Source organism: Camelus ferus, chromosome 32, assembly GCF_009834535.1.
Source record: "Camelus ferus isolate YT-003-E chromosome 32, BCGSAC_Cfer_1.0, whole genome shotgun sequence".
Lineage (NCBI taxonomy): Eukaryota > Metazoa > Chordata > Mammalia > Artiodactyla > Camelidae > Camelus > Camelus ferus.
The window spans coordinates 4,999,119-5,014,070 of NC_045727.1; the positions used below are offsets into that span (position 1 = coordinate 4,999,119).

Below are 14,952 nucleotides of genomic sequence, written 5' to 3' on the forward strand. Positions count from 1 at the left end.
TCATCCAGGAAATGTAAATTAAAACTACAAGGAGCGACTATGGCCCCCTCGGAAAGGCTCAAATTAAAGACTGACACAATAAAGTTAGAAGGAAGAGCAACCAAAACCTGCAGAAACTGCTGGTAGGAGTATAACTGAGGGAACCCTTTAGAAAGCTGTTTAGAAGTTTCTACCAAGGCTAAACTTATGTGTAGTCCATGCATCAGCAATCCCACTCCTAGGAAGGTACACGATAGCGGTATGTACACATGCATACGGAAAGCCGCGAACACGGACGTCCCATTGCAGCCTCATTCGTAACAGCTAGAGACAGAGCTCAAAGGCAAGTGCCCATCCGTAACAAAATTATTATGGTATCTTTACACAATGGAATACGAAAAAAAGGACAAACTACTATAGACATGGATGAATCCCACAGACACAATGTTGAACAAAAGAAACCAAACATCAAAGAATCTCTATGTCTGATTTTATTTGTATAAAGGTCAAAAACAAGGCACTGAATCTTGCCAAGAGGACGAGACCATGGTTATCTCTGAGGGAGGCAGTGACTAAGAGGGATTGTGAGGTTCTCTGGGAGCTAGCGTGTTCTATATCTTGATCTGTCTGGGTGGTGGCTGCACGTGAGTGTATGCATATGCAAAAATGCAGCAAGCTAGAATTTTAAGATTTGCGCGAGTTACTGCTTGTTAAGTTATGCTACAATAAAGAATAAAAAGAATCTGACCTAGTGCTCAGTGAATAGGGAGTTGTACCATTCCCGTGCACATCACACACTCCAGTATCAATCACAGCTCTTAGCACATAGTAGGAGCTAATATATGCTCTTCCTTCTTCCCCCACCCTTTGTGGCCCCCACAGGATCTCTGTCTGTGATGAGGACAAATTTGGCCATAACGAGTTTATCGGAGAGACCAGATTCTCCCTCAAGAAACTGAAGCCGAACCAGAGGAAGAACTTCAATATCTGTCTGGAGCGGGTGATCCCGGTGAGTGCCTTTGCCCCGAGGGTTCTGTGGGGGAACAGAGTTGTGGGGTTTGGGGTGTTGCCTTCTTCGGGGCCAGCAAAGGATGTGATGGATCTGTAGGTCACCACACAGTAGAGGGGCTGTGGCAGCTGTTGGGAGGAGGGTGAAGATTTCAGGTCAGAACATCGGGGTTGCATCCTGGCTATGCCTTTCACCAGCCCTGTGTTAGCACCACTTCTGAAGGGCCATGTGGTGTGGCAGGTTGGCCTGCCTGGGCGCAAAGCCCAACTCTGCCATTTCCCAGCTCCCTGGCCTCACCAAGGGTCTGAACTATTCTGGGCCTCAGTTTTTCTTATCTATAAAATGGGTATTACAACAACACCTGCCTCATAGGAGGGTTGTGTGAAAGACATAATTAGAACAGAACCTAGTACATGATAAGCACTCATGAATTAACTGTTATTATTATAGGAAATAATACTGCCTTACCCGCCTGTCAGTCATGAAGTTAAAAAGCATCATGCAGTTAAGCAGAAGTCAGGATAGCAAAGTGCCTAAGAGCGTGGGCTCTGGAGCTAGGTTCCCTGGGTTTGAATCCCAGTCTCTGCCACTTATAGTATAACCTGAGCCAAATTACTGAGTCTCTCTGTGCCTCCATTTTCACATCTGTAAAATGGGATAATGTAGTCCCAAAACCATAGGTCTCTTAAGGATTAATGTGAGAGCACATGTAAAGCGTTAGAACTGTTCCTGTGAGATGTGATGCTCACCTTTTGAGAAAGCTCAAGAACCAAATTGAGATTGTTCCTTAGTCTGTGCTACAGAATATGGTGTGGCTCACAGGTCGTCCATCCTCAGGCTGACCATCTGGTGGGAGGATGCTACAGGACTCCCCCTCCTACCCTCCATGGCTTCCGCATGGGGAGCTGGCCCACTGCCCGGGGGGAGCAGGCACATAACAAGGCAAATTGCAAGGAGGAATTTACACTGAATGCCAGGCTCCCTATAAATCATTAAAGATGTGCCTGGCAGTGAAGCATTTCCTCTGGGTCTTTGCCTGATAACAGCTGGTTCTTCAGGCTTCCTCTTCCTCCCCTCCCTCAATGAGTCCAGTTGGTCAGGACAGGGGCCAGGCCCCCGTCTGGGTCATCAGCTCCTGGGTCTGCCCACCTTGCCATGATGGCAGCAGCCACAGAACTCTGCTGATCATCTCCTTGGCTCTTTGCTCTTAACCCTCCCAGGGACAGCTCCCCTCATATGCCCCACCAAGGACAGGGCTGACAGGCTAGTCCTTAAGACCCCTGTGCCACTTCAGCCAGAGCAGAGGAAATCTTACCTGTCTTATTGGCTGTGTGACCTTGGGCAAGTGGTTTAACCACTCTGACCCTCAGTGTCTTCATCTGTAAAATGGGGATAGTAATACAGCCTACATCATAGGCTGCTGTGCATTGACATGGTCTCTTAAATGGTTAGTGGTATATACATCTTAGCTAAAGGAAGAAAAGCTGAAGGGCCATGGAAGCTTGGCTCCCTGTGGCTCTGGATGCTAGTGGAGTGGTGAAGGGTTTCTGGTCTTTCTTCTGTCAGGAGATGCACCCCATAGACAATGTTATCTTTTGTTTCTATTTCTTTCCTTTAAGATGAAGCGTGCGGGGACCACCGGAACAGCCCGAGGCATGGCCCTTTATGAGGAGGAGGTGAGGAGTGGGTGTTGAAGCCAGTCGGGGTCTGGCATCCCCCTTTTCTCTCTCTCCCTGGCCTCTTTCCCACTCTTTCTCCCCAAACCATGAGAGATACCCTTGCCCAAGGCATTAGAACATGAGACTAGGAGGCCACTTTTCCCATCTGGGGCCCCCAAGGTGGGGAAGCCCCATCCTCTCGCACACCCAGGAGACACCATTGATGTCCTCGGCCCTGTTGGTCCTCTGCTGCCCTGGAGCAAAGCCATGTTCCCTCTGTGGAGACAGAGGGCAGGCTCTTTGTGCTGTGTGTCTGGCAGAGGCTGGGGTTGGGCTGCAGGTCCATGCCCTCAGTCCAAGTTCCTCATGCCACCCCAGAGACTACACTTTGAGAAGACTGGTTGTAGCGGGGTGGGGAGTCTGAGCTCAGAGTCGGGCTAGGACCAGGGTCAAGCTCAGCCTATGATCAGAGTCAGGCTCAATTCGTGTCTAAGCCAGAGTAAAGCTACTGGTCTCCCTGTGCCTGGGAATGGGCCCCTAGACTTTCGTCATTTTCTCCTCCCAGGAGGCTGGTGCATTCGCTCTCCATGGTGCTGATTGCACTGGCGCTGGCCCAGCTCTTCCTACTTGCCACAGGCTCTGTCTTAATGCTCACCATCCATACTGTCTGGACCCCTCCCCTCCTAGACCCACACACCCTCTTCTCCTACTGCAGCAGGTGGAGCGTATTGGTGACATAGAGGAACGCGGCAAGATCCTGGTGTCCCTCATGTACAGCACACAGCAGGGAGGCCTCATTGTGGGCATCATACGCTGTGTGCACCTGGCGGCCATGGACGCCAATGGCTACTCAGATCCATTCGTCAAGCTGTGAGTCAATGCCTTGGGACCATAAATGGGCCGCAAAGCCGGTGGGTGGGTCCTAGATCCTCGCCAAAGGAGGACCAGAGAGCTTCCCTAAGATCATTGTGCAGTGAGGCCCAGAGAGGGCAACAAACCTGCCCAAGGTCACACAGTGAGACGGATGTCCGAAACTGGCTAGAGTGTGAGTCTGGAGTCTCAGATAGCCACACTGGTATGTCACCCACTTGTATGAGAAAATTTTGTGACTCTGTTTCCTCCTATTGGAGAGGAGCAGTCAGCAAGGTTGCAGTAATCCCATTTGTAGCCCCCAGGAATCAACAACACATCCTTCCATCAAAAGAAGCAACCTGGCTTTTTCTGGATTCAGTCTGGAAATGCTCGAAGAAAAGACCTTAGATTTCGGGGTTATTCCAGTCATCTCAGTCACGGGGAACAAGAGAGACTTTGTGATCTGTTAGTCTGGGTCCTCTTGAGAAGATACCAAGAGGGGATTAAACAGATAGGATATCACTAGAAGAAGTGCCTGCGTGAGGGAAAATGAGGAGAGAGTCGGGTGAAACGGGACAGCTGTGAGATGGCCATTGGAGTCTGACCCTGAGTGAGGGGAAGAGGGAGCGGGGGTGGGTAGAAGCATCCCAGATGCAAGTTCAGCAAGGCCATCAGGGAGTCCTCAAGCCAAAACGGGCCATCAGGTGAGCCCACATCCCTCAGGAGCAGGTCTGCCATAAGTATCCCTGCCGTGTTCAGTCAACACCTGGAGCGTGGCTTGGCACATGCATGGTGTGGATTTCCAAGCCCAGCAGCTGGAGCCTTGGTCAGTTATGCTTCTTGTAGTTGGAGGACCACCAGGCACATCCTCCTGGCTGCCACTGAATAAGACATGGGGTCCTGCTTCCCTGTGTCAAGTAACTATAAGCAAGTTACTTGACCTCTCTGAGTCTCAAGATTCTTCATTAGTAAAATGAAGACAAAACTTCTGTTTATTTCCAAGAATGGCCATAAGGATCAAATGAGATATCCTGTAAAAGGAATAAAATTGTGCCCGTACAGAAATATTTAGCTACTCTCAATAGAATCCTGCCTTGCCTCTGGCAGTAAAATGTGTGTTTACAGGTTTGTGGTTGAGAGCCTGAGCTCTGGGTCCAGACTGCTTGGTTTGAATCCCGGATCTGATAGTCTTCAATATTCTCTAGCTGTGTGACCTTGGGTTCATGCCTTCATATCTCTGGGGCTCAAGTCCTCATCTATAAAATGGGAGGAGTAATACTGCTCATTAGGTCCTGTCTTCTAAGAAGCAGATATGAAGATGAGATGTGTAAGAGATTTGTTGGGGAAAGTGCCTGTGAAGGAAAATTGAGAGGGAGCTGGACGAGGACCACAGAGACAACAGGCCTGGTACAGGTCTGATCCCTGTGGAGGAGCCGGGAGGATGGTTGGGCAGGACGAGTCTTGGGTGGAGGTGCAGTCCTGCAGAAGTTTCAACCAGGGTGATGGGGAATCCTTGAGCACAAAGTCGCCCATTGGAGGAGCACTGCATCTCCCAGAAATGGGGCTGTCCGCTGTCGCTCCTGGCTCAGGTATTGGCTGGGAGCAGCCTGTGGGGCGCATGGTCACATGAGAACATGGTGGTGAATTCAGAGCCCAGCAGCTTGTCAGTTTTGCCCCCTGCAGTTGCAGATCTGACAGGTGCATTTTCGTGGGATCTGGTACATAGTAAGTGCTCAATAAATGCCTGCCGTGATGTTTATAAATAATTACCGTCACGGTCTTCCTCATGGCAAAGAGTGTTTAAGTAATGTTCTCTCCAGCCTGGAAAACGCTCCCTCCCCTCTTGCCCTCTGCCTTTCATAACAGAAAGCAATGCTTCCCTTAAGGTCATGGCTAAAAATGAAGCCAGTGTGGACTTTGCTCCAGATTTTCTTTGAAAGAGGACTTAGTTAACGAAAGAACACAGATGTCAGGAATGAGTTCAATTTTTAGGAGTAATTTGGTGTAATTTTCTCATAGGGTCCAATAGAGAACATTAGCTCATAGGCTCCTGTGCTGCACTCCTTTGGACCCCAGCCACATGCAAATTGTTTTCCTTAAATGATTCTCCCCACCACACCTTCTCCCATCCACCCAGCCCTCCAGAAGAAGTAGATTTGCTGCAGTCACCAGTGAAACAGCTGTCCTGGTGGCTGTTGTAAAGAAAGGGAACAGGAGATCATTAATCAGTTTAAGATCCAGAATTGCCCTTTATTTTCACTCAGCACTTGATACCTTTCATTTCTTCTTTTGTGTCTCTTCTTTACGATTATCATCAAAAGCAGTTCTGTGAGTGAGAAAGAAAAGTCTGCTCTCTGCAGATTGGGACATGGGCATGCTGAAGTTACATTCATGTTCAGAGTTGCACAGCTAGTGACAGCTTGCATCGGAATCCAAATGTCCAAACTCTTAGGATTTGTTAGCTCATTTTGTTTATTTATCCAGAAAATATTGATTGAGCACCTACTATGTGTCATGCATTGTGCCTACACTGGGGAAGAGATTTCTAGGCAGAGGAAATAGTATGTGCAAAGGCCCTGGGGTGGAAGGCAGAGTGAATGAGGGTAGGGTGAAGCACATGGTGCAAGATCAGGCTGGACAGGAGAGGGGATCCAACCAAGTCTTAATGCCACATCAAGGATTTTGAACTTCACCCTGAGGTCAAAGGGGAGACACTGAATAGTTTTGAACAGGGGACTGATCGTAATCAGATTTGCATCTTCTCCTTTCTGTCCGTACTCTCATCATCTCTCTAGGACTTGAGGGCAACTTAAGAGATAATCAATAGTGAAGCCTCAGGCACCATCATCCAGGTACTTAATTTGATCCATTGAGAGAAAGACCTGGCTAAGGGCAAAGACTCCAGAGGGAGCAGCTGGGTTGAGTCCCCAGCTGAGTGACCGGAGGCACATGTCTCAACATCTCTGAACCCTCAGTTTCCTTGTATGTAAAATGAGTGGTTGTAGTTCTACCATCTAAGGTTTGTTGAGGATTAAATGTGCATAGGATGCTTAGTGTAGTGCCTGGCACCAGGTAGATGCTGTAATGCACACTGGTCATTATGAATGTTGACTCATTTTCTGATCTGTTCATTAATTGTTCTCCTGACATGGGAAGGATCTTTGGGGTCATCATGAGGCTGTTCTTATTCATGAGTCTTCATCCATAATAGCCTCTCCTCTCTCCTCTCAGCTGGCTGAAACCAGACATGGGAAAGAAAGCCAAACATAAGACTCAAATTAAGAAGAAAACCTTGAATCCTGAATTTAATGAGGTAAGGCTGCCCCATTTTTTGTCCTACTCTGGGATATTTCCTATATGTGAGAGAGGAATCAGCTTCCTGCTAGAAAGTTGTGAAGCATGTCCACCAAAAAAAAAAAAAAAAAAAGCTTTCTGTCATAGATCAACTCGAATTAGCTAAAGGAGAAGGAATGAGTTCCTTGTCACCAGGAGGAGTCAAGCCTGAGACAAAAGCCAATAGATTTGGAACGGCACAGGGAAGTCTTTGCATTTGAAGTGAAATTGAATTGAATCATCTCTAAAGTCTTTACCAATTCTAATAGTACAGAATGCTGCTATTTGAGGGAATAAATAGGGGTAATTGTGCCCTTTACCACTCACCCAGTTGGCACAGCCCTCTCCCTCTCCCTCAATCCCCAGGTCCATCCAGTGCATCAAATCCTGCTAAAGCCACTGTCAAGATACCCACTGAATGTGTTTCTTCCTCTGTATTCTCACTGTTTCTTGTCAAACATTCCATGTCTGGACTATTGCAGTAGACTCCTGACTCACTTCCCTGTGGTTGGCCCATCCTCCACATAAGAGTGAGCTTTCTAAAACATGAATCTGAATTTATCACCCCTTTGCTTAATGCAAGCAATAGCTCTCTAACTTCCTAGCGTGCCAACCAAGCCCTTTCAAACTCACACCCCAGCCCGGCCCCATCTCGCACTCCTTGTCCTCTAGACACACTGAATGCCATGCAGGTCCCTCCCTGGCACACCTCTCAGCTTTGCACCTGCTGCTCCCTTTTCCTGGGATTCCGTCTCTCTCCTTTCCTCTCTGGCCAACTCCTAGTCATCCCTCAAGAGTCAGTGTAAGAGTTCATTCCTGCAGCTGTGTCCCCAGGCTTGATGCTTTCCTCCATCTTCTGCTGTCCTTCTGGATTTTAATTACCCATTGGCAAGCCTGTCAGATACTGAGGATCCAGAAATATCTGTTGAATATAATGATCTTAAGTTGGGTCAGAGTCCCAGCATTGGTTTTTACCAAATGTTGAAAAATGGGAAAGCGAAGCTACCATACATCTGTTTTGTATTGTTTGATTCTTTAAAAACAAGCACCACATGTGCGCATGTGGGGAGCATTCTGTGTAAACAAGAGCCCAGAGCACTTACTGGCTGGTTGGTCCTGTACCCAGGTCTCTCTTTCAGCTGGACCCCTGGCTTCCCAACTCGGACTTACAAATTTTGAGTAAGGAGCCAAATATTGCTGCCCTGCCCTACCTTCTCCTGATATGTGAACAAGTCACAGAATAAGAAATCCTAATAGTCACTAAACTCATTAGCAGTAGAGAAAAAGGCAAATCAAGACCAGACGTCATATCTCATAAGAAACTGGCATGCAAATGTTGTAAAATGTTGATACCCAGGATTGGGAAGCATGTGGAGAAATGCACACTCTGTGGGTGAGAGAGAAGAGTGGTCCTAGTTCTGAAGGGGGGGTTGTCAAAACGCTACAAAAACCTTAACATTTTAAAAGTCAGGTTCCATTTCTGTCGAGAACAGGAAGTATAGTCACATATCTGAAAATTCCAAACGTATCAACATGTATCCAATCCAAATCCCCTTCTCTCCCCAGCTCCACCATCCACTTCTGTCCTATCTTAATCCATTTCCGGGATTAATATATATATGAAGCAAATATCTGTGCAGCCAGCTTTCTTGCTGTACACAGAACGTACCATAGTATATACCCACTGTCCTTAAAATTTTACAAATTCAGAAAACACTTTTTGGAATTTATCCTAAATAAGTCACCTTGGATTAACACAATGATTTAGCTACAAGGATGCCTTGTATCTTATCATTAATGATAGTGGAAAATTGGAAACAACCTAAATACTTAATTATTGAGCATTAGGTTATGGTCCAGCCACATAACTGTTAGAGAAAGCCATTAGAATAGTGATGTAGGAAAAATACTGCTAACAAGTAAAGTTGGTTTTTACTATATGTTATAAAATGGGAAAAGGAAGCCACAGTACTCATATTACTCATATTATATTTCTATAATATAATATTCAAATATTTCATATGATAGAAAATTCAAATTAATAGTCATACTAATTTTTTAAAACATACATCAATGTGGTCACACACAAGGAATGTCGACAATGGTCATTCTTGGGTAGATAGAGTACATGTTCTGGTTTTGGGTTTTTGGGTTTTTTTGCTTCCTTGTTTGCTGTAAAGGAGAACAGGAATGAATTTGATGATTAGGCAGAAGAGTTATTGACAGAATCAGATTATCTGAAAACAAGCACCTAACCTTCATGTCAGTATCAGTCCCCTCAAGAACCTTTAATCTCTGAATGATAGAGAGGATGGAAAACTCACTTCAGACGTTATCAGAATGGAAGAACTGAGTTCATGGCCATCTGGCTTCAAGGAAACTTGACCAGGACCAGCCCTCTTAGAAAACCCCCACCAGTCTTCGCAATTTCAAATAGAGAGTCATTGGAAAAGAGAATTACAGAGCTTGAGGGGCTTTGTTCTACAGAGTGTTTGTTGAAAGGGGATTGTCAGGCCTGGGGCAAAGGTCCCCTTGATTCCAGACACTCAATACAAGGGCCTCCCCTTGGTCCATGAACCCCTAGGACTCAGCCCCTTAGCTCCCGATCCCAAAGGCTCAGAGAACTCTTTCACTGACGTGGCTTCCCCTGCTGAATCCAGGAGTTTTTCTATGACATCAAACATAGTGACCTGGCGAAGAAGTCACTGGACATCTCAGTCTGGGACTATGACATCGGCAAGTCCAATGATTACATCGGTGAGTGCTCCCAGCTCCCGGGGAAAACCCATCCTCTATTCTCCCAGGAGAGGATAGCCTTAGCCAGGGACGCAGAGGGTCGAGGCCATCGCTTTACTTTGGCAATTACGTTGTCTAAACACTAATTCGGGACCCATGGTCCTCATTTGGGTCCAATTTGCAAATGCCTTTACGTGAAAGAGCTTTGAAAGCTGGGAAGATTAGGTCATGATAGGTTATTTGCTGAACAGTTCACCTCCAGTGGGATAATTAAATTACAGAAGAGTGGGATGTGTGGCCCCTGCAGAACACAGGGTGCAAAGGAAGTCTCCTTAATCCATTTGGAAGTCCAGATGAAGGTCCTCGTGTTCCCAGTACACCTCCAAGTGGTGAGGAAGAACAGTCCTTACATGTGGAGCAGGGAGGGAATTCCGGACAACAGAGACAGCATGAGCGAAGGTGTGGAGGCTGGACTGAGCCGGGGGTGAAACTGACTTTTTGGAAATAGACAATGAGTCCCCAGAAGTAGTAAGAGAGAATTTCAGCAGATAAAGTGGTGACTTGAAGAAGGTCTTATAAAATAGACCATGAAGTTATGACTTGATGCTACAGTAGGGAGCCGTAGCAGGTTCTCGAGTAGGCAGTCTGTAGGCAGAGAAGGCCAGTGGTAATAATACCATAACAACAGCCCTCCAGAGAGAATGGATCCCAAGTGGCTGGAGGGCATCACTGCTTGGTGGCAGTTTTTCTCCAACTAGACATTTGGGTCCAAAATGAAAAGTCCTGTGCGTGCTTCTACTCTGACCACCTGCCCCTATCTTCCCGCCTTGTCCAGGAGGCTGCCAGCTGGGCATCTCAGCCAAGGGAGAGCGCTTAAAACACTGGTATGAGTGTCTGAAAAACAAAGACAAGAAGATCGAACGCTGGCACCAGCTACAGAATGAGAACCACGTGTCGAGTGATTAGGATGGAGCCCAGGCCCCCAGCCCCATGCCCCATCCCCTCAGCCTACCCCAGCTGCCCTTGCGCTCTGGTCTCGTCTCTACACCTCCCGCACCCCATCCCTCCCAGAGCCTGCCTTTGAGGTCTGCCCCACACCTTGGACGTTGCCACCCAAAGCCTCCCCTTTCTGTGATGCTGCGATGCAGCCCCTCTCTGATCCCTCAGGGTTGGAGCCACAGGGATCAAGATGGAGAGATTTTCACAAGAAGGTTATTAATTTAACAACTTCTCAGCCTGGGTAAATTACAAAGGTTCTTCATCATTTGGGACTGTTTTTAGACCCTCCTTGTCCTTGGACTCACACTCACACACACATACACGCACACACACAAAATTTGTGTTTCCTACATCTCATCTGCCTGTATCCTCAAGTTGTCAGCAGAACTAGACAAGGCTGTGAGGCTGAGCATTGGGGCAGACATGGGGCAGACATAGAGCATCCAGGCTCCCATCCAGGTACCCACCTCTTCCACATCAGACACCCTAATTGCCATGAAAACAGACCCCCGTGTTTAAAACCTGCCCCCATGACTAGGAACCCAGCTTCCCAGCTACAGATGCATCAGGAAATGACCATACAGAATACCCAAAGGGGCTTACTTAGTAGTCCCCCTCTTTCAGGATGTCCTCTATTTGCTTCCTAGCAGAAGACAGCTCCCATCCTCCACCAGCCCTCCTTCACTCTCCTCCTCCTCCTCCCCGTTCCCGGTCCCTGCCCCTGCACCACACTGAACTCGCCCTCTTTTCCCCCACTTCTCTGCTCTCCTCTCACCTCTCTCCCCTTCTCTTTTCTCCCTCCCTAAGGAGATAAAATAGCAAAAGCAAAAAAGTGTATCTTAACACAGCCTCACCTTCTCGCCTCCCCTCACCAGCCTAACCAGCAAACTCCGAGGAACTAACAGAACCCGAACTCCCACATGGGTCCGCGCTTCTGTAACCACACACCTTTCCTGTTGGCAGAGCTGGTGTCCTCGCGGGCCTCAGGCTGGCTGCTGGCACTGCCCCAGGTGCACGACAGCATCCTGCAAGCTGTGTAGACTGCCCCAGAGAGGGGCTTTCTCAGCCCCTGGCCTCCCCACGTGGGTGCACAAGGTGTTTAAACCAGAGTTCTGGGTTGCAGGGGGCCTCCCCAAAGCCCCCAGCCTTTCTCTTTCCTTTGCTCTGAGTTAAATGAATCAATGACACCCCTTGCCCCTGAAACTCTCTCTCCTCTCTCTCTCTCTCTCTCTCTCTCTCTCTCTCTCCTCTCCCTCTCCCTCTCTCCTCTTGCACCGACTTCATTGTGTTGGGAGTATAGATCCCCATCATGGATCTAAAACTTTACAGAGTGACAGATCCTGACACCAAAGGCTTTGTCCCATCATGGATTCTTCAGTCTTTCTTCCAAAATAAAAAATGTTTTAAAGGAGGAAAAGGCAACGGGGACAAATGTTGTAAGTTTAGGGGTCCGACAGTCTTCAGTGCCCTGTGAGAATGGCTTGATTTCTCTGGATTTCCAGGAAGTCTTACCCCATGAAAATCACCTCCCTCTGTCCAACACCCCGTCATTATCTACAGAAGCCGTCAGACAGACACTGAAACTCACTTTCTCCAGCCACACACCTTGTAACCTTCCATTTCAGTGCCCTCCACCCCTAGCTCCCTTGACAAGTCATGGGAAGTCACTGATTTCTCGCCTTGAATAACCATTTTCTAGACACAGAGTAACTTAGTATTTCCACCTTCTCCGAGATGGCCAGTGGCTTCCTGGCTGCCATCTTCCCTACTGACCCTCTCTCTCCCCAGTGGCCCCCTTGGTGCCCACTCTCAGCCCACCTCCTTTTCATGGTTGCCTGTAGGAGAAAGCATGCTGGCTGTGTCGCCCAGGCCTAGCGCTGGTATCGGTGCTGGAATCAGCATGCAGCTAGCTCACGGTGCCCCCGGTCCGGGCACACGCTCTCCCAGGCACGTGTCAGCACCTCCCTGCCCTCTGGTGCATGCAGAACCACCCATCACCATTCTTTGTGATGATGTAGGCAACAATAAAGTAGCAATATCCAGGAAAACAGGTGGCCTGGGTTTTTCCTTTCTGGTTTCTGGCAGTTCTTTCTCCCCACCTAGGGTACGTGACGTTCCTTGGATAGTCAGTATTTAATGGGCGTCTACTATGTTCCAGCCACTGGGGATACGGTGGTGAACAAGGCAGATGTGGTCCCTGCCCCTGTGAAGTTTGCTTTCTGGTGGGTTTCATTTTGGGCAGGGGGGCTCAAGCCAACTTGGCTGACCTCACATCCTCCTGGAAGAATGGTTTTGGCTGGTGTCCACCCAATCAGAAGGCGGCATCCTCACCTTCTCCCCTCTACTCCAGCCTTGGGGTGAAAGTCCACTTTGCTCTAAAAGTCCCTAGTGGTTGTGGAATCAGATAATTTTAGGGCTGAAAGAGACCATAGCGTTGAGCCACGGACTAGTTCAATTAACACACTTATATGACAGATAAATAACCCAAAGCCCAAAGAAGGTAATGACACATCCAACGTCTCATGGCAGCAATGCCAGGAAAGGAGCTGAATCGTTGGACCCCCCGTACAGTGCTCTTAACGCTTTGATTATAAGAAAGCGATCATCAAACACCTCCTTTGTACTCTAGCTCTTTCCAACTTTCCATCCTGCAGTGAGTCTTTTCACAGATGGCCCCTCGCTTGAGATTCTCCTGAAGGTGAGCTGAGTAGGTTAACTAACTTCCCAGAAGGATTCCAAATCTCACTACAAGTGAGATTTTTGGCTTAAGCCAAAAGTGCTTAAGCAATTCCTCAAGAAGGTTGGTTACTTCTCAGAAGGAGCTGACAATTCCATCCAATGGAAATTGCTCTTCCATGCCAAGTTTGAGACAATCTCCTTTTCTCACCCCAAGAAGGGTGGTTCTCGATGTTGGGGGCAGAATTTGACATATGGGAGTCACCTGGGGAGATTTTTTTTTCCAAACTACCCATGTCTGTCTGCCACCTGCACCACCACCCCGCCTCCTTTGGATTCTGTTGCACCCTGGGGACCAGAGGTATATTTAAAACTATTTCCTGAGTGTTGGCTTCTGCTTCCCGCCTCCATCATGATTATGCAAACCGCTGCCCTAGAAGTCCATCCTTTTTTCCTGCAATTCAGCTAGCTGCCACCAAGTGGGGAGAGGCGCTGATTAGAAACACACAGGCCTCTCGGGAATGGCAGGAGACACTTGGCCCCACTCTCCCTGTGTTCATGGCAGATAACTGATCAGCGTGGCAGCTTTCCCACCGAACCCACTAGCAACATGGGCATCCTTCTCAACACAGCATTCTGCACACAGCAGCTACCACCAGTCAGTCATGGGCGGCCGACAAGAAGCCTAATTTCCATCTCTACAGTGGTTGATCTCCTTCCCTAGGCGTGGGGATACGCCGAACAGGCTGAGATGAATACACACAAGGGAAGACTTCATAAATATCGGTCCACCTGACTTGGCTAATTATTATTATTATTATTATTTTGTCCCATGGAAATCAAACAACGTTACAAGAGGCAACCTGGTGTGGTAGAAAGCACTTGACCAGAAAAACACACCAGCTTTTTAATCCACTCAGTGCAATATTCAAATCCTGACTGTCACTTCTGAGGAATCTAACCTTCCTGAGTCTCAGTTTCCTCATCTAGAAAATGGGAACAATAATAAATACTTCAAAGAGATGACACCAAGTGGCCAAGGTCTGGTCTCGCCTAGGGGCTGACAAAGGTGAGGCTGGGAAGGGGGAAGGTCAAGGGGCTGGTGGGTCCTTGAAAGTAGTGCACACGGCCAAGTGGACTAAACCCTCAGGACTCTGACATCTGCTGGGCTGGCCCCGACTCCGCTCAGTCAGATCTGCATGGGCCTGATGGGGTTAATTAATAATCCACACACCATGGAAACACAAAGTGCTGTGCGTACACATAACAGGTAGATTTTGCTTGGCTCTGGCCCAAACTTGCTGTGTGACTTTGAGCAAGTCCCTTCCTCCCGTGGGCCTTCAGCTCCGTAGGCAGGATGTCCGAGCACCATGATTCTCTAACTTGGCTGACAGGGCCCAAACACAAACTTTCATTTCCCAGTTGATCAAAGAAGACCTAGACCTCTCTGCTGAGGGCCCCCTGACTGGAGTCCTGCATTCTCTGTCTTGCATAAAACACACAAGAATGAGCCGCCTATAATTTCCTGTCCCTGTTTCTGTAACGGGAACAAGAACTTAGAACCACCTGCAAAGGCATGAGGGCATGATTTGGGATTTTCCCAATGATGCCCTCAATCTTTTCCAGTTGTCTCGCGTACCTAGTTCTACTCAATGTTTCATGGAACTTGCTTTGATCACATCTTTCCAAAGAATTCAGTGTGGTTTTTCT

The 14,952-nt window shown here is 47.9% G+C and overlaps 1 protein-coding gene across 1 annotated transcript in view; it reads left to right on the forward strand.

Moving 5' to 3' along the window:
• RPH3A (rabphilin 3A) overlaps positions 1–12,603 on the forward strand; it is an 89,454-nt gene extending 76,851 nt beyond the window's left edge. The window contains 6 exon segments of the mRNA XM_014553655.2: positions 862–988; positions 2,608–2,664; positions 3,362–3,516; positions 6,730–6,811; positions 9,492–9,588; positions 10,403–12,603. Coding sequence (XP_014409141.1) covers positions 862–988; positions 2,608–2,664; positions 3,362–3,516; positions 6,730–6,811; positions 9,492–9,588; positions 10,403–10,533 — 649 coding nt within the window. The 3' untranslated portion in view covers positions 10,534–12,603.
• The last annotated feature ends 2,349 nt before the right edge of the window (positions 12,604–14,952 follow it).